This window comes from Ambystoma mexicanum, chromosome 2p, assembly GCF_040938575.1.
Source record: "Ambystoma mexicanum isolate Mex_15411 chromosome 2p, UKY_AmexF1_1, whole genome shotgun sequence".
NCBI classification, from domain to species: Eukaryota; Metazoa; Chordata; class Amphibia; order Caudata; family Ambystomatidae; genus Ambystoma; species Ambystoma mexicanum.
This window is the reverse complement of record NC_090923.1, coordinates 422,982,599-423,005,581: the sequence shown is the minus strand read 5'-3', so window position 1 is coordinate 423,005,581 and position 22,983 is coordinate 422,982,599. Positions and strand designations below refer to the sequence as shown.

At 42.9% G+C, this 22,983-nt stretch overlaps 1 protein-coding gene across 1 annotated transcript in view; it reads left to right on the top strand.

The window, feature by feature from the left end:
• LRIG1 (leucine rich repeats and immunoglobulin like domains 1) overlaps positions 1 to 22,983 on the top strand; it is a 661,002-nt gene that overhangs the window by 530,715 nt on the left and 107,304 nt on the right. The window contains exon 10 of the mRNA XM_069643785.1: positions 19,013 to 19,084. Within this exon, the coding sequence (XP_069499886.1) occupies positions 19,013 to 19,084 (72 nt within the window). The remainder of the gene's footprint in view (positions 1 to 19,012; positions 19,085 to 22,983) is intronic.

Genomic DNA, 22,983 nt, shown 5'->3' with positions numbered 1-22,983 from the left:
CAAACATAAGTTATTGGATCAACAGTAATCACAAAATGTATCTTCCTTGCACCCAACCTGCAGAAAGAAATCTTATACTTTGGATTACATATTAACATTACATGATCTCATTTAATATTTTACCCTTAATTGTTATTTGCTTCTATATCATTTGTCTGTCCTCGTTCTGGAATATGGTTTGTAAAAGGTCATTTCAGACATTGATCCTCAGGCACTACATCAAGGCAGGTGTTTGCTCCACTGTGCGCAAAAACACATGCAGGAGAGACAGCCATTCAGCCACTCAACATAAAGTAGGGCTTTGCTTTGAATCCATGACTAATTTCTAGTTATAACTTCTCAGGATCCATAAATAGTGAATAGTTTGATTGGTTTTAATTTGAATGCCGACATTGTGCAAGATCTTAATTACCTTGTACCCCACAGCTGTGCCAACGTCATGCGTTTCATTATGTGCAAAAGGAGCCACATGTCACAGGACATCTGGGGCAGTTATCCGACTTGGAGTCTATGTAGTATGACGAACAGGCATTGCATACACTCTGTGCCAAGTCTGTTATGTCTTGCATACTCTGTGTGTTGGTGTGCCCTGGCCTGCATACATGAAATTCTACCCACATGCCAGCTGCTCATTTGTTGTAATTTGGCAGAACAATATTTTTTCAGAAATGGGTATAACCTACCAGATACTATAAGGATATCCCGTTTACTTCTGGGTTTCTTGACGTCGTTATTAGATCAGTGTTCTTGCTATTCCAAGCCTTAAAAAAGAGTTAGCAGAGTCAAACATGGGTTTGCAATTAAAATGTACAGGAGCTAAGGAAGTGCGATAATCTTTAGGTGTCCAAATTGTCTTCTGATCCAAAAGTTCAAGGGGCTGGCTAGAGTGGTAGCAAGTATCCCAATACACCCCTGCTCCTTAACAATCAAGCACTGGTTGATGGCAGAGTCGAGTACAAGGGGTAGTTTTGAACTTGATCATGAAGTGTGAAATACATGTGGCACCAGCCTTCATTAAAACATTTACAAATAAAAATCTCTGGCCATAGATTGGATCTTGGGTCAGCTTCCCTACATAAAGTAGAAATGCTTCCTTGTAAATAGATAGCTACCAACATATTGATATAGACTGCCTTGCCTTATAGACCTAGAACCTCTTGGATATGATAGAACTCGGAATGAAGCAAGAACCTGCTGTACAAATAACCAAATACAAAATACTGTTGTGCCAGTTGCCAGCTCATCTGGCCTTGTCCCCTGTCCACGGCACCTAGATGATAATTGAGATGGCTTGAGATGATGGAGAGTGATTCTTTATTCAATATTTTACATGCACAGATCACATCCTCTCGCCCAGGCTACTATTGCTTACCAGTACCAGATTTGTAACTCCTGAGCCTATTATTTTCCAGTGATGCCTTAGGCCATGTTTGTTCAAGTGGTGTTATAGGCACCTTTGTACTGCGAGTAGTTACTATTTCAATCTTATTTAATGGGATCAGCCATGCTGTTTACAGTTGATTCCTTCAGAACCTACCCACTGAGAGAAGATCAAGTTACTTGGCAAGTTTTCCATATTTTTCAAAGATCCACACGACTCGCCACCTAGATATGTGCGTTCGACTGGTCTAGTCTACATTATTTATGAATATGCACGACTGTGGTGCTGCACAACTATGCAGATGCATGGTTCTGTGCTGGAGCTGCCATGAGAATGCTCTTTACTGCTTTTATTTCTTTGGAGAGAATGTAACTCGGGCGTACGGATCCATTATGAATAGTTACTTTTGAGGAGAACTATTGTACTCAGTGACTTTTCCACCAATCTCTCTGTGGATTGATTTTAATCCCCCCCCCAATTTACCAGTTATCCGCCTAAAAAAACAGCAAGGGAAAATGGAAATTTTTAGACAGGATTTATTTTGACTATCTGCAGTCTGAATGCAGACAAGGCCCTCTTCCTGACCTTGAGTCTCCATATACTCATGACATTAGCATCTGTCCCTAAGAAATCAAAACTGCTTAATCCTTCAGTCAGAACTTCTGGTATGAGATTTACTTTCAAAATACTACAGTCAAACTTGTGACTTGCCCGTTTGTTTTTTTTTCCATTTTGTCTTTATTAAGCTTTTCAAAAAGTAACGGAGATCAGAAAACATCCAATAGTGAAACAACACTAGAACATACCCAAACAATAACCCATTTACCCCATCTCCCTCTGCTCCTCCCCTACCCCCCCACAACCCAAACAAGGAGCTACCCAGGAAAAAACAATCAAAACGTGCACTAGAGTTCGAGCCAAGGCCATATACACGAGGAAACTCCACCGAAATCCTTCCATGCCCCTCTCTGGCAGCGGGGTCCCCTAGATTTGCCCTTAGTCAATGAGCACCATCTTCAAGTTCCAACATAGGCCCAATTATTAATCATTAAACGGCACAATCAACCATTCCTGTAGAAAAGAAGACATGTTATCATTGGTAATAGCTGCCAGTTTCTCGTAGGTGAAGATTGCTAACAGTTTGTTCAACCAATCCATTTTAGTTGGGGCTTGGGGGCTTTTCCATTTCTGGGCTAGGGCCATTCTCCCGGCCCTCAACATGGCCTTCATCACCTTAGAGAAAGACAGCGACTCAGGCTTCGGAACACCCAGCAGAATCTCCATAGGGTGATGGGAGGGGCACATTCCCAGGATGTCTCTGATCAAGCTGAGCACCTCCGCCCAATAGACCTGAATGACCAGGCATTCCCACCACATGTGGAACCACGTTCCTCTGCCTGCACATGCCCTAGGACAAAGGGGCGGACACACCGGGGAACAACTTGGAGAGGGCGACAGGGGGTCGATGCCAGGAGTGTAAGACCTTAAAGTTATGCTCCATGGCTGCGGTGTACAACTACCCCTCGAAGGCTGCCTTAAATGCGGATTCCCACACTCGATCATCCAAGGCCATCCCCATCCTCTAGTCACACATATCCCAAAACCTACGCCTACCCTCTAGATTGTCTGACACCAGCACTCTGTAAAGTTTAGTAAGAGAGCCCTTCCTGGACTTAGCCTCCACAAAAACTCTTTCGAAGGAAGTCAAAGGACTGGAGAAGGGGGGAGCCCAGTCCGGCTGCGTGAGAATACCCTTGAGCCGCAGATAATCAAAGATAGACATTGGCCTTTCCGGAAGCGCTTCAGACAACTGGACGAAGTCAATAAAGCAACCCTGACTAAACAACGCCCTCTCAAGCCCCTGGTCCGACTGCGTCCCGCGGAATTCCCTGGTTCCTAAATTGATCGGCGGGCCCCACAAGGACGATAGGGTGTAGGCCAGGTAGAAAGAAGCCCATTATCTCCACTCGGCCCCTACAGTGCCCAGAGAACCGACAGAATCGGATGGGACCTAGCAATCACTGGTAAAGATCTCCCGGGAGTCAAAAATAAGTCCCTGACCTTATATGGGTGGACCTGCACATCCTCAATATACGTCCAGTACGTCCTCAAGTAATCACGCAGATGCTCTAGTATCACTCGTAATTGAGCTGCTTTATAATGGAGTTTAATATCTGCAAGGCCAAACCCACCTTGCGACCTAGGAAGGGTCAGGGTATTGAATTTCACTCTAGCCCTCTTACCAGCCCAAATAAAACAAAGAAGGCGGAATCGCAGCAAGTTGAAAAAGGAGTCCGGAATGTTACATGGGAGAGCCGGGAAGAGATAGAGAAGACGGGGGAGAATGTTCATTTGCACAGTGACCATACGCCCAAACCAGGACAACGTGAGAGGAGCCCACCTAATCAGATCATTAATAATCTTAGCCTGCAGGGGCGTCAAATTCAACTCGTAAATCTTACCCATCTCCCTGGGTATATTGGTACCCAAATATCTAATGCAGGAGTTCTCTACCCTCATTCCCAACACCTCTGTTCTACCATTAGTCGCCTGGTCAAGCTTGCTCATGGGCATACCGCAAGATTTAGATACATTAATTTTAAGCCCAGAGAACGCCCCAAAGCATTGAATTAAGTATAGCAACCTCGGGAGAGAGTCCTGAATCTCAGATAGATACACTAAGATATTGTCCGCAAAAAGAGAATTTAAATTCATAGTCCCCACACCGTACCCCCGCAATCTCTTTGTCGCGTCTAACAGCTATGGCAAACGGCTCCATTGCCAGGGCATACAAAAGGGGAGACCGGGGACATCCCTGGCGAGTCCCTCTCGAAAGCGAGAAAGCTGAAGAGGTAGCACCGTTAACAAGCACCTGCGCCGTGGGATTGTTGTACAGGGCTGAGACCCACCCGCAGAATCTAACACCAAGACCCATCTTTTGGAGCCCCTTCCCCATGTAAGGCCACTCAACGCGATCAAAGGCCTTCTCAGAATCCACCGAGAGGAGGTAGGTCTCTGACTCCTGCTTGGACACCTCATACATAAGACCCAGCGTTTTCAGAATGTTATCCGAACCTTGACGCCCAGGAATAAACCCCACTTGATCCCCATGAACCAAAGAGGGGAGAAACTTAGACAACCTTTTCGCTAAAAGTTTGGCCAAAATGTTTACATATACATTAAGAAGGGAAATGAGCCAGTACGACTGACAGAGTGAGGGATCCTTTCCCACCTTCGGGTTACTACAATGAGAGCTGACATCATGGAAGGGGGGAGAGAACCAGATTCCAAGACATCGTTGTATACCTTAGCCAAGAAGGGGGCCAATGCAGATCGGAACGTTTTATAAAACCGGACAGTGAATCCATCGCCCGGAGCGGTGCCGCTCTTCAGCGAAGAAATGGCATCATGTACCTCCTGGGGCGAGATGGGAAGCTCCAGGGAGGCAGAGCTCTCCCGAGTGAGACACGGGATTGGAAAAGAATCCAGAAACTGGTCCACCTCAACACCATCCCCGCAGTATTCGGACGTGTACAGCTGTTCATAATAGTACTTAAACTGTTCTATAATTTGGGTATCACATAACCGCATTCCACCCTCCTGATCGGAGATACAGTTAACGCGCCTACTTTTCCGTTGCTCCCTCAGTCGCCAGGCCAGGATCTTATCCGCCCTCTCCCCCTTCTCCATATAACGCTGTTTAAGAAGCGCAAGCTTCCTCTCCGTCTGCCCCACCAAGAGGGCGGACAGCTGCTAAGATGTTGCAATCGCCCACGCTCGTCAGGGCCCATCTGCGTTTTCAACTTACCTCCCGGGTGAATAGCCTAAATCTGCTCCCTTAATTTAAGCTCCTCTCTAACCCTTATCCTCTTCCTCCTAGCTCCCATCTCCATCAGGATACCTCTGACTGTGACCTTACACGTATCCCACATGCTTCGAACTCCCACTACCCAAGAGTCATTCAAGAGGAAGAATTCTGTAATAGAGGTCAAGAGGAACTGCCTGGGTTTTTAATTTTTCCCCATCCCCTGCCAGAAAACATCCCGCCCTTCATTCGAGGTGTACACTCCCACTAAAGTGAGAAGCCGGTCCTTCACCTCCCCCTTCACCATTATATAACGCCCCTCCGGGTCAGCTCTATGGGCCTTCGGGGAGAAGTGGGCATGAGGGGAGATCAAGAGCACAACCCCCCCACTTCTTCGCCCCATAGGAAGACCGAAACATCTGCTGAATAGCTTTTGACTTAAAATTGGGCTCCCTCCCCTTGATCCAGTGGGACTCCTGTACAAAAAGAAAATGAAGTTTCAATCTCACAAACTCCCTCAACACTAGGGACCGTTTAGTCGGCGAATTCAAACCACGCCCATTTAGGGACCCCACCGACAAAGACAGAACACGGTCACCCATCAGTGCAGCCAGAGAGCACACGCACCTTTCGCAGGAGACCCCCATGCCGACCCAGCCCCCAACCCCAAGTGCACATGGCAAGTATCCCCTCAAACTTGTAAGATCCTGAAAACCGAGAAGCTCCAACCTTCCCCCCCCTCCCATCCCCAACTCTCTCACACCCACTCCCCCCCCAAACATTTGAGCGTCTGAAAGGACTGCATCAACACACTGCCCAGCCCCCAGACCACCATGGATCGCCTCCACCAGGGCGATGAACCCCAAATAGCACCCCAAAATTCTGAGCCCCCCAATACAAGCGAGAGAAACAAAAACATTGTCAACAACATGGACAATTCATTTGAGCCTGCAAATAAAAACACACCGATAATCTAGAGTTCCAACCCAGCCAAGACACCCACAGACATTCCATAACCATTACAAAAAGGGCTGACAATAGGAACTCTATTTCTCAGACAAGGTGGCGGGTGTCCCGGGGACGGCGGGGGTGATCTTTCTGTACTTCCTATGCCCACGGACCCGCCGCCCCAGGAACTCTGAGGGCTCCTTTTGACAATCCCTCGTCGGGCTGACACTTGACCCGCTTTGCCCTGAAGAAGGATCTTCCAGTAGCTCACCCATCACTCTTCGAATGTCGGCTTCCGAGGTGAGGGAGTATTTATTTCCATTGAGTTCAAATAGGAGCGAGAACGGGTGACCCCACCTTTAACGAACTCCCCTGGCCTGAAGCCATTTTGTCAAGGGTCCACACAGCTATCTGACCCCTCTTTCGAGCCAAGTCAAGAATCTTGTTTTTTTCCACAAAGTAATGGAATTTCACCAGAACAGAGCGAGGGCCACCTGGGCGACCTCCCGCCCTATGAGCCCTATCAATCGCAGGAACTTTGGTATTCTCACCACCACACAGAATATTTATAATTTCCTCAACCTTTCGTATAATATCCGCCTGGTCTCTCCTTCCTGCTCTGATACACCCAGAAATCTTAGGTTCAAGCGGCGTTCCCGATTTCCAGGTCGTCCAGCCGGAGCGTGACCCTTTCCTCTCTCCTCTCCAACTCCGCCAGCCTCAAGTCCAACTGAGTTTCGAAGAGGTCTGGTTAGCCTGAAGTGCCTGGACACGCTCTTCAACATCATCCTCTTTCTTATCAAGAGTCTAATCTCTTACTAATGTCCGCCCTGAAACCCTGGATCTCCTCGAGCAGGGCTACCATATTAAGACTCATAGCCTGGGTTTCAGAATCTTCCTTCTGGGTGGAATCCTGCATGACTAGTTCTGCCTCAGGCCGCCAGTATCAACCTGCTCTAAACAGGTTGATACTAGTCAATTGCCTTGCCGTACGGTTGACCGTGAATGGGACATGTTTATTGAAACCACAGGCTTACTACAATTATATGTTGGATTAGAATCTGTATACATGGACTAAGGGGCATGCTTTCTCATGGATAGATTATATTTCTTTGAACGGTGCTTTATTTAATCATGCATCTGCTTTTCAACTCATACCTAATAACTGCAATGACCATCTGATTATGAAATGAATACTTCAATATAAAGATACAATCAATGCTAATTATTTGATTGGTGAATACTGCAGGTGATAGGGTAAATTGGTCTGCAAAAACCATAAAGAAGATTAATAAGCTAATTGCTGGAAAATTTCAGCTTGAAGATAATTTTCTGACTCTTACATTATGCGAATATTATGATAAAATGTAGGAGATATTTGCTTTGATGGTGAATTCATAAAAAAAGTAATTGTGGTAACAACCAAATCGGGAAAATATGTGAGAATAGCAGAGGGAAAAAAAATCTGAAATTGAGCTACGTAAAGTCAATAGGCAATGGTTAAACTAAGAGGCAGTGCACAGTGCGATGGTTAAATTGAAGACGAATTATAAGAAATGGCTTCGAAGCCATAACATTTTAATTGCCACTGCACAATGGAAAATTGTTTAATGCTCTCCAGTCTTCTGGGCTACATATAACTGACCCACAGCAATTTACTCAGAGTTGTGAGATCAATCCTATATCTGAACTAAACTGCACACCTATATACATGAGTTTTATTTTAAAAGTAATGCTGCCTCCCCGGAAAGATGTCGGAAGAAAAGAATAATGAGACTTCTCTCTACACCAACTACTCGAATACTAAATGAAGAGCATTTTGATAGCTATTGGACATTGTTTGCAGGACATTAAGTCCTTCCATGAAGAGGTCGGCCTTGGTATCCATTCCTTTAAACTATGGTATAGCATGGAAAGCGCTCAAATGGAAAGCCACAAATTGGGACAGAAGTAATAATCTAAAGTGACTATTAACAAAGGTTTTTTGATGAATAAGCCATTTATCTATATAGCGAGAACTCGTAATTTTAAAGTCATTTCATTTTTAATGAAATCACGCTTTGGTCAGTTACCAACCAATGTTTGCTTAGGTGCATGGACAAATATTCCCTATTCCATTAGACTTTGTAGAACTGAGGTGTAGACGGCACAACACCCTTTGACCACATGCTCAAAGTTATAAGCTATATATATTAAAGAGCACTCATGTGAATTCTATTTATTTTATGTGATTCTTTTAATTCAATAGATGATGCCATGTATTATATATGATGTAGTGTTTTTAACAAATGTATTGTGAATGGAAAACATATTTGTGGTATGTCGTTAAAAGGTTTTATGTTTTAACCAATACAACATTAAAAAAAAAGCTTTAGGTGCCAAATAATTGTCTTTTTTTAGCATACGTGAATTCTCTGTAGCACTTGCGCCTGTGCATAAGAAAGGGAGCAAACGAGTTTTAGGAGAAACGGAAACACTTGGTTGCGAACCTTTAATTTTTGTAATCTTATTCCTTTCAGTGTAGTATAACCGTTTGTTGTAATGCGTTCACTCAGAGATTTGGGGGGCTCCACTCTTTCCAATTAGAAGTACCAGTGTTCATAGTTGATATAAAACTTCACATGTCCAGAATTTCTTTTGTTAAAAAAATTGTGTTTTTTTATTGCTTGTGTAAGAAATGTGCTTCTTTATTCATGCGGTCTAAAATCCACAACAAAGTGCACTTATAAATTCATTTTCAAAGGGTTTAATTTAACAAAATGTCCACATTTATTGTGCAAGCCCGAGGAATGCAGTTGGATAGAAACAAACCTTCTGACCAGTTCCAAAGCGGTCTTTCGTGCCCTGCAGGCAGCGGTTAATTAAATCCACAATAGACTCGGAGTCAAACACAAGGTGCAGAAATATGATTGGGTACTGCTGAAGATGGCTGCAGATGAATTAATAATAGCCTGTGCTCCGTGGAGATTGCCCTAAAAGCAGCTGCCTTTGATGTGGAGTGGATTACATTTACAGGGAATTTAGCAGTGTGAGTGTTCCTGCTGAGCAACGAAGGTGTTGAAGTCGGTGTGGGAGACTAGAAAGGCCAGTCGCTTTAGCCTCATCTGAATTATATATGAACTTCTGCACCACAGAGCAGGAAGGCGTTTGAGTAAGGGAGGCATAAAACACGACGAACTGCCACATCGCTAATTATGGACGGTGAACTGCCACATCGCTAATTATGGAAGTTGCAAAATGGCTTTATTATCCGGTGGTTCGATCAATTGCTTGTATGCTGGCAAGCAATGAGTGTCTACATTATATGCGCACAGGGAAATCTCAATTATGTGATGAATGCAGGGAAGATAATTATACCGTGCCATAGCACCGCCATTTAGCAAGGCTGAGGTCCAAATCAATACAAGGGTCCAGGGCTTGATTAGATCAGCATTGGTTTGAGGTGGGGCAAAACCCATACAGTACAGTGGGAAACCTGAAGGATTGAGTGTGATTTAGTGCAGCGGAACAACTTCTAAAGCTTTGGGTGTGATTTAAGAATGACCGTTTGCACCATCACATGTACAGAAGCCTAACAGTTTTCCTTGTGAGAAACAAATGTTCCTACAGAAGTGTTAAGGGAAGCTATTATCTGGTATTTTCTTGTAAGCACTCCTGGGACAAGCTCCATCAATGACCTAGCAAGTGCCCCCTTGCAACCAGCAGAGCCAAAGGACATCGCAGGCCCTTTGAAGATGGCCGCTTTGGAGCATGACGCTGACTACAGGCACCCTAAGTGCCCATGAGGGCCTGCTGCTAATCTGCATCCTGATTGGCGGAAGGATACCCCAAAAGAAAGCAGCACGACTGAGCCGGGAGACAACGCCATCCCAGCTTGAAGGCTTGGCTATAAGGTCATGCATCCCTGTTTTGCCGGGTTTGCCGCTAGAAACGCTGCTTTGGCTACTCCACGGTCCTCCCGCAACCAATTACTGCTACAATGCTACCCCTCTGCCATCTTTGCGCATATGCCAGGTAAGAGGTGCAGTGGCCCACTCCCTGCACCCTCTGATTGCTCACCAAACCCTCCATATGCTCGTGTTTTCATCCGAGCACCATGTGTCGCAGAATCCTTGCCATATGAGCGCCCCGGCGTCCACGGATCTGTCCGGGTACATCTTACGAGATCTACCACAACACCGATCTCCTCCCCTCCACGATTCCTACACGCCTTGATCTGGGATGCCACCTATATCAGTGCCCCTACTCCACCTACCCGATCGGCACCCTCCTTCAGTCGATCATTGAACGATCATCTCCTGCAGACTGCTACTCCTGGGCTAATCGATGCTCATACCGAAGCGCGGCACTGGAATATGGAGTCCATGCCGCCCAAACTCACAGATCTCGTCTTTGGTCCACCTGCAAAATCGATTCCATTGTTAGGAGCCACGGCCCAGATGATGGGCCATGCAGTGCCTCGCTTGCCACTCGGCATTTCACCAACAGTGTAAACTGCCACTCGCACACCCGTGTCTTCCTGCAGCTCGCATACGCAATGTTGATTCATATGCTCCATTTTGTCATGATTTTGCACCAGCGACCTCTCAGTTGCATATTGTCACTGAAATGCATGTAGCACATATTGCACTGCCCATATGTGCCGCCAATCATCAAACTATACAATGCCCAGCTAATGATTTTGCTGCACCTCCCGCGCCACATATTGGCCCTCAAATGCCTGATTCCCACATCGCACTGCCCAACTATGATGTTGAATAACAAATTGCAAGTTCCCTTGGTGTTACGGTTACTTTGTAGTCCCCTGCACCCTGACCTTTTTCTGACTACCTTCGCTCCCCCCCTCCTTGTGTTGCTCCCCCAACTGTACAGCCTCTGAGGCACTCCCTTGTTGACTCCTAATTTTTCTCCCTACTGTTATCATCCTCTCGTGTTCTCACCTATCTCCTTCCTCTCTCTCCCTCCCTCCTCTGCCCTGCTCCCATGCTCAACATTTCCCTAATTGCTACAACTTCCTGTCTGTTTGCCCGACATAGCCCCTCAGTTCATGAGGCCTGACTTTGCTAGACTATGCATTTACCCTCACCTTTGACTGCCATGTCTCTGTATGCCTAATGTAGCCCCGTACCATGAGGTGTGGCTTTGCTAGGCTATGCATTTGCCCTAACGTTGACTCCCATGCATCTGTATGCCTAATGTAGCCCCCGTACCATGAGGTGTGGCTTTGCTAGGCTATGCATTTGCCCTAACGTTGACTCCCATGCATCTGTATGTCTAATGTAGCCCCCCGTACCATGAGGTGTGGATTTGCTAGTCTACCCTTTAAGAACCACCTGTGCGTTGTAATGTATGTGTTGGCTTGCACTTTGAAGCAACTAGCGCTCTGGTACCTGAGGGTTGTTTGCGCTGCTGTAAATGCAAAAATAAATACGAGCATGCATAACAAAGAGATGCAGGTGAGAACAATACCCATATTTCAGTATGATGGTTTAAATTGGGAGCTACTCATGGACTACCGATGCTAGACTCCTAGGCAGGGCCAACACCATTGAATGAGCACCACCGTCCAAATAAGATTCTTTTTTTTTTTTTGTATAAAGCTTAAGCCGCAACAAATGGGAGTTATTTTTTTTGTCTCGCTAAAAGGACAGAGAGAAGTCTTTCCATCAGTAAAGATGAGACGTGATGCATCATAAAGAAGGGTCGAGACTACGAGAAAGTGAGGAGTGCAAAAAGGGCACAGGATTCAGAACGAATGAGCAAAGCAACCAAGCAGTCAAGGAAATGTTCAACATTATTGGTTAACTGACTAATCCACAAGGCATCAGAAACATCCCCTATGCATCCCCTCCAAGGTTAGCCTTCAGAGGTCAATAAAGTAAGTTGGATTAACGAACACAGCTGCCATATGCTGGAAGTCCTATATAATCAATGCTTTATAATTGTGAATGCCCTCTCCCCAAAAAGTAGACTCACTATCTCTTTAGTTACTTTTTCTGTAGCGCTTTCCCTTGCACCTTTCAGTGCATTAGTACAAGCCAGACCCCTTTAGGTGTTTACTGAACATGCTCGGATGACAAAGCCAGGGTTTGTTAACCATAAGTACCAAACTCGGTTTCAGTCTAATAGAAATAACGCAACTTCCTGAAATCTAAACTTTGGATGACGCTTTTTGTAGTTGAGCATTTGTCGCAGATTAAATAAATAACACAAAGATCCGAATAAAATGGCTGCATGCCAGCACTCGGATGAAATGCTGGAGGGGGAAGCACTAGAAGGTTTCCTCAAGACAGGTTGACACAGATCCGGCTTTGATGGAGGCCTGTTTGAAAATGGCTTGGCCTGTGAGCTGAATATGCCTGCTTTGCATTTAATGCAACTTTCCACTAGAACACAGCCGTGCTTTGCCTGTAATCGGTTGCACTTTTGCATCATTTAGGGCACCACAGTTATGATCTGGGACAGGTTTATGTATCAGTATGTTTTGGTAGTTTCTTTCATTAGTGTGCAAGACGGTCTTTGCCAATTGTACAAAAGAAATCTAAGGCTAACAAGGCTCAACCTTAGCTTGTCTTCTTACTCTTAAATGGCTATTCTCCATTTCCTAAAGCATGCTCTAACGGTAGCTAGAGTTGTACATGTACACATAGCTTTACAACGAAAGAATAAGATGAAATGTGGTTGTCCTGCATCCTTAAGAGATGTCTCTTAAATTGATAAAACTATGTATAAAATAGCACTGCCTTTAGCTATAATATAGATACGTTCTGGAGCAAAATGCAAGCGTTTCAGCTAATATGCATACCCACAAAGCATTGCTCGGTGACTCTTTACCAAAGGTGAGCTTCCTGTGCTGGCTTGCATGTAGTGCTCTGGCTTGTTAGAAAAAATTGCATATTGTATGCTCTCTTTTCAAGTATTTGTTTTATCGTGCTGTTTTAAATCCCTTTTAACATTGATATAGATGTAGTCTATATGGGGGCATAGTAAGACAATACATGCTGGCTCTGATAAACAGTAATGTGTGCACCTCTTCTTGATGCCAAGGTGTATTTTCAGTAGTGGCCAGCCAGCATAACAGCTTTGTATGTAGGTCCTACAGAGGTGAACATTTAACTTTCCTTTAAAAAATATTTACAGACTTTTGGCGTATAGAAAGAAGTCTTTTAAATTCGTTTTTTCTTCACTTTGTGTATTTTTATTTTTAGGTCGGTCACGGAGCAGTTTAGTATTTCTGGCAGTCATTCGAAATCTTACCATAAATTAATGTGTGGTTTTAAAGATGATAAAGTCAGTACTTTTTGGATTCAGTCCCACGTTACTATTGTACAACCTGCCGCTAAACGCATATTCGCAAACTACCCCAAACGTGTCTCGTTGCCTCGACTGTTCATTTTTACTGTGCCGGACAGGTTTTGTCATTTACTAGTAGCTTTCCCTGCCGGCTATGGGTTTGACTCTTGCTTTTTTAGAGTCTTCAGCAGTTCTTGCATGTGAATTCAGCCTGTGCCACAGACTGCCCTTTGTTAAAGAAAAGCATGCAGTGATGTGGTGGTCCTGTCATGGCTTGGCAGAGCTTGGCCATAAGATGTGGCACAGTTTGCCCTCTTCTGCGGAGGCTGGATATCCCCAACAAAAGCCTTGCTTCTCCTGTTACTCTGCAGCTGGGACAGGCACCAGCTGTGGGTCTTTCTCTGATGCAAGCACATTTCCTCTAGTGAAAAGGCTTGTTCTTGTTTTTGGGTGAGGCCAGCAACTTAAGAACAGGCTCTTCAGTTTAGTTTGATTGCTTGGAATCTTGCACATGGAGTGATCGCTCATATTTTAGGTTTACGCTCTAAGCAAGACACGTTCAGTATTGCTGTGATTGCTCTTGGCCTCCTGGCAGGCAAATTCTTATACTCATTGAAACAAACGAATTCATCACTATGTCTGGGGTGATCTGCTGATTGTGTTGGAATCTGTTCATATTGGGGTGAAGTCTCAGTAGCATGGTTTGTTTTAGAAGTGTGAGCAATCCGTCGACACCTCTTATTCCTTTTCACTTAAAATGTGCCACCCAGCCCTGGCCAAATACTTGCATTTTTTACTATTGTAGTGTCCTCCAAGATGTAATGCCGCTTCCCCTCCACCTCTGTTACTTAAGTTGTAGTCTTATCATTGACATACCTGTTTATATGTGACTGGCAGTGAAACCTAATGGTTGAACTGGAGGATTTGGGGGGGTGGACTTTACCAGCCACTCTTTGGCCTGAGTTTAATATTGTGAAAAACTCTAAATCAAATGAATGAACATTTAACAAGCTAGATCCCTGACTGAGTTTAAAAAGCATGTATTCAGAGACCTTGTTCACGTGCACACCGAATTGAAAGGTTTTGGAGGGCAGTGTTTAGAGAAAGGCTTTGGTTTGATCCAGAAAGTAGTGTTCTGCTAAGTGCAGCCCAAAAACATGATTAATACGCATAAAACATTTTTTTTTTTTACGGACTGTTTAGGATATGTTCTTTGTGAAGGATTTGATTTCGGCTGTTTGAGAATTGTACACACTTCTGTGTGCTTTTAAAGATCTTTTCATTCGAGAACAGCTTTCAGTCTCCTTTGGCTGTCAGGAGCTCGGCTGCAGTTGAGACAAGAATGAAGAACATCTGGGGGATATAGTTCTGTGGTTAATGCTATTGATTCAGAAAGGTGTGTATAATATTTGAGTCTCCTGTTGGAATCCCTGCTCCACCATTTACTGATCAAAGGTTGATAAAATATAAATGTCATATCTGTCTGGTAGCAGTTTAGTGACAAACTGTACAACATGTCTGACAACGTCCGAAGGACTACTCTCTGCTATAGTAGCAGTGCAATGCAATACATTGACATGCAATGGGGTTGATTTCACTTGAGCAAAGCGCATATCACATTGTTTATAAATACCTCCTAGGCATTATGGTTTTAGTTCTTTTGTAAAGGGCCATCATTTCCCCATAGACCAATCTGCAGTGCTTCAGATACAGATGGTTCCAGTAAACGCTGGTATTTCTATGCATACAGTCCCTCTTTGGTGAACTGGGAAATCGTAAAGATTCCTTACTTGCCCTGGACTACAGGAAGCTGTCTTTTTTTCTCCTTTTTTTACGTGGAAACTTCTCAACAATGAAGTGGCTTCCTAGTCCATGGAACAGTTACAGGAAAAAGTATACGCGTGGCTGACGGAGCATATGGCTACAGGAAATGTTGCTGTATAGATGGACTGTGTGGATTCATAAGAAATATTATAAGAAATGTTATTTGAAAAACCACCGTGGTTAGATCAAACGATTGTCTGCGTAAACAATGACGGGAGAGATCACCTCAGGCTTTGAAGAGACTCCACTTGAGCCCCTATCATCTGTTAGTTGTGTAGTTTACCTTTATCCTGTTAGAGGTCATACAGGGTTGTGAAAAATCCAACCTAGCCCAAATGTATTTGTTTGTTTATCATTTTCTGCATGTATGACAGAGTATGCATGTTGCTATCATAGGTTCTCTTGCAAGGATTTATGCAGAGTGTAAAATAACCAGTGGTTTAGTAGGCAAACTGTATTAATGTATTCAAAGTATTTGATCTATGTCTCTCAAACTCTTTCACTGTAGAAGAGAATTGTGTAATCTATTGCACGTTTGCTATAGCGACCCCCAGCCGTGGCTGACAGTTGAGCGACCACAGAAAAAATATATATCTTGTACAGGGCCAATTTAAAAAAACAATAAAAGCAGAGAATGTGTCAATTGTATTAACATTGTAAATTGGATCTTTTTAAACTTGTAGAATGTTTTTCTAATGATCACTTTCAGTATCTGCTGTAGTCGTGATTAGAACATTGCACTCTTCTTACTGAGCAAAACGACTTCTCAAAACTTAGAAATAAATATGCATAATTTTCCAATATGTTATAGTTCCAAGATAGACTGGCCCACTTCTATCTTTTGAAATACCCCATTGATTACTTGAAAACACTTCAGCTCGGATAGTCCTGAACCTTCCTAAACATGCCTACATTTCTCTAGCTTGCAAAACTCTTTACTGGCTTCCAAATAAAATCTAGAATATCTTTTAAATTGCTTACCATTTTCCCCAAAGCTTTATATGGAAATGCCCCCATTATCGAAATAAAATCTAAAATGTTATATATCTAGCCCCCATTACAATATTCCTTCAAGCATTCCATGTATGCCCCTCGCGTAGGCAAATCCAGAGGATATGGCAGATGAAGCACAGTCCAAGCAATTGAACTTTGGAACCACTTACCACTTGATCTGCAGAAAATTGGAGATATTTTGAAGTTTCAAAAACCTTATTTAAAAAAAAAAAATCTTTTTGAGAGTTCACTACCTTACCTATGCATAACATACTACAAGTTAGATACTGCAAGTTGTAGCACCTCAGCCAGCCCTCCTACCCGCTATAGGTGGATTTCGATACGAGAAAGGAAAAGGCGGCAAAAAGCACCAGTGAGAATTCCATCCAGCTTTGTATAAAGTCGGTTTATCTTGGAAATTAAAGAAAGACCACAGATGCTTGTACTTGTCTTATATGTATGTGATCAAAGGGGTTTTATGCTTGAGTCACTAAGTAGATCATGCATACTGGGCTTGGTACTCATTTAACATTTCTCAACACTCACCCTAGCTTTAAAATGTTTGTAACATTGAAGCATGTATAATGATTTAGGATGCAGATGAAAGGGTAACTTGGCTGTGACATGAGATACTACATGGAGGGCCAGGGTCTGTTCAGAAACGACCTTGCCTTTCCCTGTGCATCATTTTATCTGGGTCCTGGGGTAAGGATGGCTTGTCAGATGCTCCAATGCTCATACCTCCTATGAGAAATATATGCATTACTGTGCATGTTATTACCGAAGTGGACTCCCAGCCAGCCCAACGGATAAATGGCATAACAGCTTCTGTAAAAATGGTCATACTCCAATACTTCAAACGAAAGAAAATGTGGTGAAAAAACAAACAAAAAAAATGAAACCACAGACGCATAGGAACTGGCTTCCTGCGTCTGCCCACAAATCTTCAGAGATATGTTTGGACCAGTGGCATCAACTGAGCAGTGCCAAAGGAATGCACTGAAATGTTAATGCTTGAACGTTAAAATGTATGAATTACTAGGTGCAAAGAAATATGGATTTAAAAAGACGTGTAAGCTAAGCGTAAAAAAAAAAACATTTAACAAGGGGACTACTTTTTTTTTTTAACTCTCACAAAATCATTTAACCTCAAAACAGAGGGTGTAACTCATTTGGAACCTTCCTCCAGAGTTTCTTGTGCCTATACTTGTGGTGAACAGACCTGGGTCTGCAGAGGTGAAAAGGGAAATGGGGAGAGGAGGGCAGGAGCAAGGGTATAGAGTCAGATAGATCAGGGAGTTGTAGAAATACTGGGTTCTGCTTGCATAGGAGGGATAAAGCCACTGGCGGAATAGGTGAGAGAGATATGCTGATGAGGGAATAGGGTAACAAGGAGGAGCCTGTAGTTGGTATTTTAGGCAGGTCTGTGTACTTCATTTTAGTAGACGTGAATAGTGAGTGGTTGCGTGTGGTGCTTAAGATTTGTTCAGGTATCCCTTGAAGTGTGGAAGCCATTAAAGATGCCGGTTTGTGTGAACTACAATGGCTAATGTTGTGGATTGCAGCAAAGTCGGCAATTCCCTGTGTGCAGAGGTGAATGAATAAAGGGGTGTGTCTTGAACATGTGGTGCATTAGCAACATGATGGTGTGGTTTAAGGAGACTATTGAAACCAATCTGATGTGAGGCATGTGGGAACATGAAATTGGGGTGGTACAGCACAGCACACTCCATTTGATTGTTTTTCTTTACGCATGGCTACAGCTTGATGCACTTTACGCATGGCTACAGCTTGATGCACATGTAGCTGACCCACAATCACACGATTAAACCCTCGGGAAACCTGGGGACAGATTACCTAAACATTTTTGACTGGTACTCAATTTTCGGTTGCTGGTACTTTCTGCCATATTACAGTGCAGCCTATTGCACGTGGTAAGTTTTCACTTGTATCTCTTCTTGGATGTGTAGTTTACTTTTTTACATTATATACACAGTGGAACAGTGTCTGAATGTGTCACACATGTGACTCCAGTTTTTATGCCCTACGCTCTATCGCAAACATAAAATAAGAAACACACGCCAGAAAGAAAATTGCTGATTATAACGAGCACATTTAAATCACCTAAAATACACTTTCGTACCCATGAACGAAAGGATGCTTGCACACCACAAAATAAGAGCGTTTCAAAAGTGAATGCACCAAACATAAATGTTCCAACCTCAAAGCAGGCCCTAAGTCTCCACGTGCAGGAGTAAGTAATTTAACCACGTCTTCTTACTGAAGCATTTATGATAACAGGAGGTTGTTTTCTAAATGGGCGCTGGTGGGTGGCTAGGATTTGCGTTATGAAGGCGAGCAAATGCAAAAACTGGACGTTCTGTTTAAAGCCATTCATTATTTCTCATCTGACTTGGTTGAAGTGCGCGTGCATGTGTGTTTAGAGAGTGTGAGAGATTGAACATGCTGAGCAAGCATTCTAACAAATCCAGGCACTTCTGTTAGCAAACAAGTTGCAATGAATGGCTTCCTTCTGTTAGAGCTGGTACTCACAGTTTCAGCCTGTCATCACTATTACATTCTAATAAAGATAAAGGTATTTCGTTTCGGAGATGGGCAGCCAGCATGCCTCTAACCAATAATCTCCCTGCAGTTCAGATTCCCATAGCTGCACACTGGATACTCATCCGATTCTGCCCAACTAATTGTCTCTCTTTCTATTGCCTTTGCCTCCTGTTCATCTGGCGCTGAATGTTTGGAAACTGCAGCACTCTGTTTGGAAACAAGATCAAGTCAGTGGCCAAGAAAGCGTTCTCAGGCTTGGAGGCCCTCGAGCACCTGTGAGTATCCCAGCATGCTTTGCCGTCTGAGGGGCTTGCCAAAAGTGGCTGCTTGAGAAGGCTGCTAGCAATTTAATAGCGTCTTTGTAAGCTGAGAAGCTGCTCCATTTGTGGAGGCCAGCTGCTTCCTTCTCATTAGAAGTTCGCTTCAACTTTGGCCTTTAGTTTGTCTGTGCCAGGAACAGTTATACAACATATGTCGAATTTGTGCCGCATTAATTTTTTGATCAGAATACATGTCTTTTCGAATCTAAATCAGATTCCCATTCGTACTGTGTAAAACACAGTAGTTTTTGTATTGTATTAACGAACAAAAAATCCACCTTTTTAGTCCGATAGAGGCGCAGACACTTTCTCTGGCTTTTTTATTGCTTGAAATAGCAATAGTGAATTAAATAGAATGTTTATGCCGCTTGATGCTTTTGAGCAATTTTTTAACATGTTTGGAAATGCTGATGGCAGTAATGGAAATTCAAGTTTGAGAAGCAGAAGTTAAAAGTAGTTCCTGCATATTAGGCATCCCTCTGAGTAGAGGTCTAACTCTGGGGAACGCGTACCTACTTTGTAGCATGCCATAAATAAAACTTCGACATGAGATGCAAACTATCTTTTTGTTAAGTCTATGAACTGTTATGCTTAAAATGTCTTCTATATGTGGACAAATGCTCATTTATACGGTCACGGAAAGAGAATTAATGGGTATTCTGTGTATGGCGTAAATTGGAATGCAGTCAAACTTAGCTTTTGGTGCCAAGCTTAAGCAGGCTCTTCTAGGCTACAAGCAGGAGCTAAATAGCTCCCAGCAAATTCATACCCTGCAATGCTTCATCTGTGCTTGCAAGACTCTAGAGTACTGATATCTTGGGCAATAACATGAATTGCAATGTTTCAAAGTGGTATCTGACATGAAACACTATATGATAACCCTGTAAGGTGTTTGTTGTTATTGACTATTTAATCTTAATATTTCTAGACTCATAGACTCGCTTCTGATCTAACACTCCTTATTGTTACAATCCACCCTACATTTCTGGTACAAGAAACCGGCTAGATTTGGTCTGTTTACACTGATTTATTACATTAGGAAATCGGAACCAAAAGTGGTCCATTAACTTTATGCTGAGTAAGTCCGCCTCAATATTATAGAATCACAGACAGCTTGTCTAGAGAAGAGAAAATTCACAGACTTCTTTTTCTTGCTACTTTGCAATGCACACAAGCATCAATTTTTTATAAATCTGTTCTAGAAAGCAATATACTTCAAATTACTGCTGCTTCAGGCACCACATCTCCTAAATAGTGTCAACAATACAATAAACAATGCAATAAACTTTGATGAAATATTAGCCTGCGCAAGAATTCAACATTTATTTGGGGTTTCTCTTATGCCTTTGACAAGTATTGACATCTGAGAAAAACCTACATCATATGCATCGCATTAAATGCAAACATTCTCATTTAGTGGTGTTCAATTCTAGTGTCGGCATGCATGTGAAATACATATTGTGCTGGGTTGGGCTATTAATCTGTACGCTTAGGAAGTTTGATCTTTGTAGCGCACAGTATGTGTTCCATTGTAAGGCATTTTAATGTATGATAGAACTTGCCATTTGGAGTTCACTTAATACAGGGTCTTTTTTTTCAGAGTAATGTTATTAGAACAATTTCATTTGGATTTTCAATCTGCATCATTTTCTGTGGAATGGAAGACAAGTTAATCTCCCTCTCACTCCACTAGAATGGTGCGATAGTACTACAAATTTCATTTGTAATTGTAATCCTTGGTAAACTGTGATTATGCTATACATCAGCTCACAGTTTCAGCCTTAAAATACATCTGTGAAAACAGTTGGCTACTGTCAAACACTGCATTTTGTGTCAACAATGCTGTGATGTTCTGTTTTTAATCCCCCCACCCCCCATTACTTTGGCCACTGTCGGAGAGCAATGTGCATCTTGAGCTGAACATGCTATAGCATTCTATTTTAAATGCATTCCGTTACAGCCCATCCTTTTCAGTGGCTTAGCTGGTGAGGTTTTTTATTGCATGATAGACATGCACACTGTATTTTGGATTTCTTTTACATTAAATATTCCCTGCCCACTGATATTAAATATTATTGATGGCCACATTACTAATTATATTATCTCCATGACGACCATTTTTTAATGTGCCATCATTAAGCAAATCTCCTAATTGTTGTAAACACAATTTGACTGGGATTTGTGAAGGATTCTAACCGGGCGCCACACACCGGATCAGGACTCTTGTCCTTAGCCGAGGATGTAGTGTATTCTCAATTGGAATACTTTCTCTTTATTTTCTCCGAATTCGAATTGAGCCAATACCCAACCCGTCTCACACCCCCTTTTTACAAATAACCCGGATCACAATGGACCATGAACCAGGCTGGTTGGTGGGAATACAAAATGTATTTATTTTAATTTCAAAGGAAATCACACAATTTTTATATTGGGCAGCAATCACCAGTGGGGTGATAGTTACAATGAAAACTGCTGAAATACACTTGGGGTAACCTTCTACAAGGACTTATCCAAAGCACAAACGAATGGGAGCACCTTTTCAATTAGGATAGATAGCACCCAATTTAAGATTTCCCTCAGCAATGCTCCCTCAAACCCCAATTAATCGAATTCTGAATCTATAGAAAGACGCAGCAGGGAATCAGGGCTATGAGGCGGCAAACCGAATCAAAATAAGAGGCAAAAACCCTTTGCAATAGCATAAATGACACACAGATTTTGACAAATAATTATGTGTTTAAATAATGATGTACATATGTTTTATAACAGTATCAGGGATTTTATATCACTAGCAACTATAAGATAAGGTATCACAAAAGGCATACAGTTAAAAAAACAACTTGAAATTAAAACATAGTGCAGCCAAATTCACACGTTGAAAAGTTGCAATTTACACATTTGCAGTTTTAAATGTCAAAACGTTTTTTGAAACAGGTAGAATACACAGAATTGGATGCGGTTTTTAGGCTGGGTGATAGATGCACATCACAGGGACAATATAGAAGTGAAAGAGTGGCTATAGCTGGATAATTGGATGAGATTTTCAAGGTGAAAGGAGGTTCGGCTTTGGTAAAATAAAGCAATTAAGGAGAGAAAATCGGTTTTAAAGAAAAGACAAGTTTCACTTACACTAGATTTAATGGCTAGAAAAGATGAACGCCACCGGTGAATATAAAAGTTAACGCTGCAGTTGTAAACCTTCATGCAGTGTACCCCTTTTATTTATGGAAAATTAATTTATTTAATCAAAATATGCTAAGGACTTATGATCTATGCAATATAGAAATGAAGAGAAAAGTGGCGCTAACGCTTGGGGATCAAGGACAGGATGCACAGAGAATTCTAACAGTTGAAATAAGTTATCAGGGTATGGATAGAATGACTTAGAGTAGGACAAAGAAAAAGTATCAAGATAGGATAGGTTGTGTTGCTATGGGATGGGGAAATAACTCGCACTCCGTGCTTGAGTTTGGGATTTAGGACAGTCAACCGGGTTTTGGACTCAACTCTGTTCACAACACGGATGGCGCCTCTCTCAGCAAACAGCTGGGCAAGTGTGGTCACTGGATGGCAAGGGTACAGCAAGCATGCAGGTGGTGGGCAAAAAGCCGATCTGGTCACAGGATGATCCCAAAAGGCCCCACAGCTTTCCCCCCCCCCCTTGTTGGGATTTTAGTAGGGTTTCTGGATCAATGGCCTTGCTTGGATGGGGCCAGCTATGCTTTGGCCTTTCTGGGATAGGGTCAGCTATGCTTCTGCCTGGCAGTAGAGTCTGGAATCTTGCAAAGATGGATCTGGAATGTCTGGTTCTCCAGCATGGATATTCCTTGTCAGGCTGGGAATCCTCTAAAGAA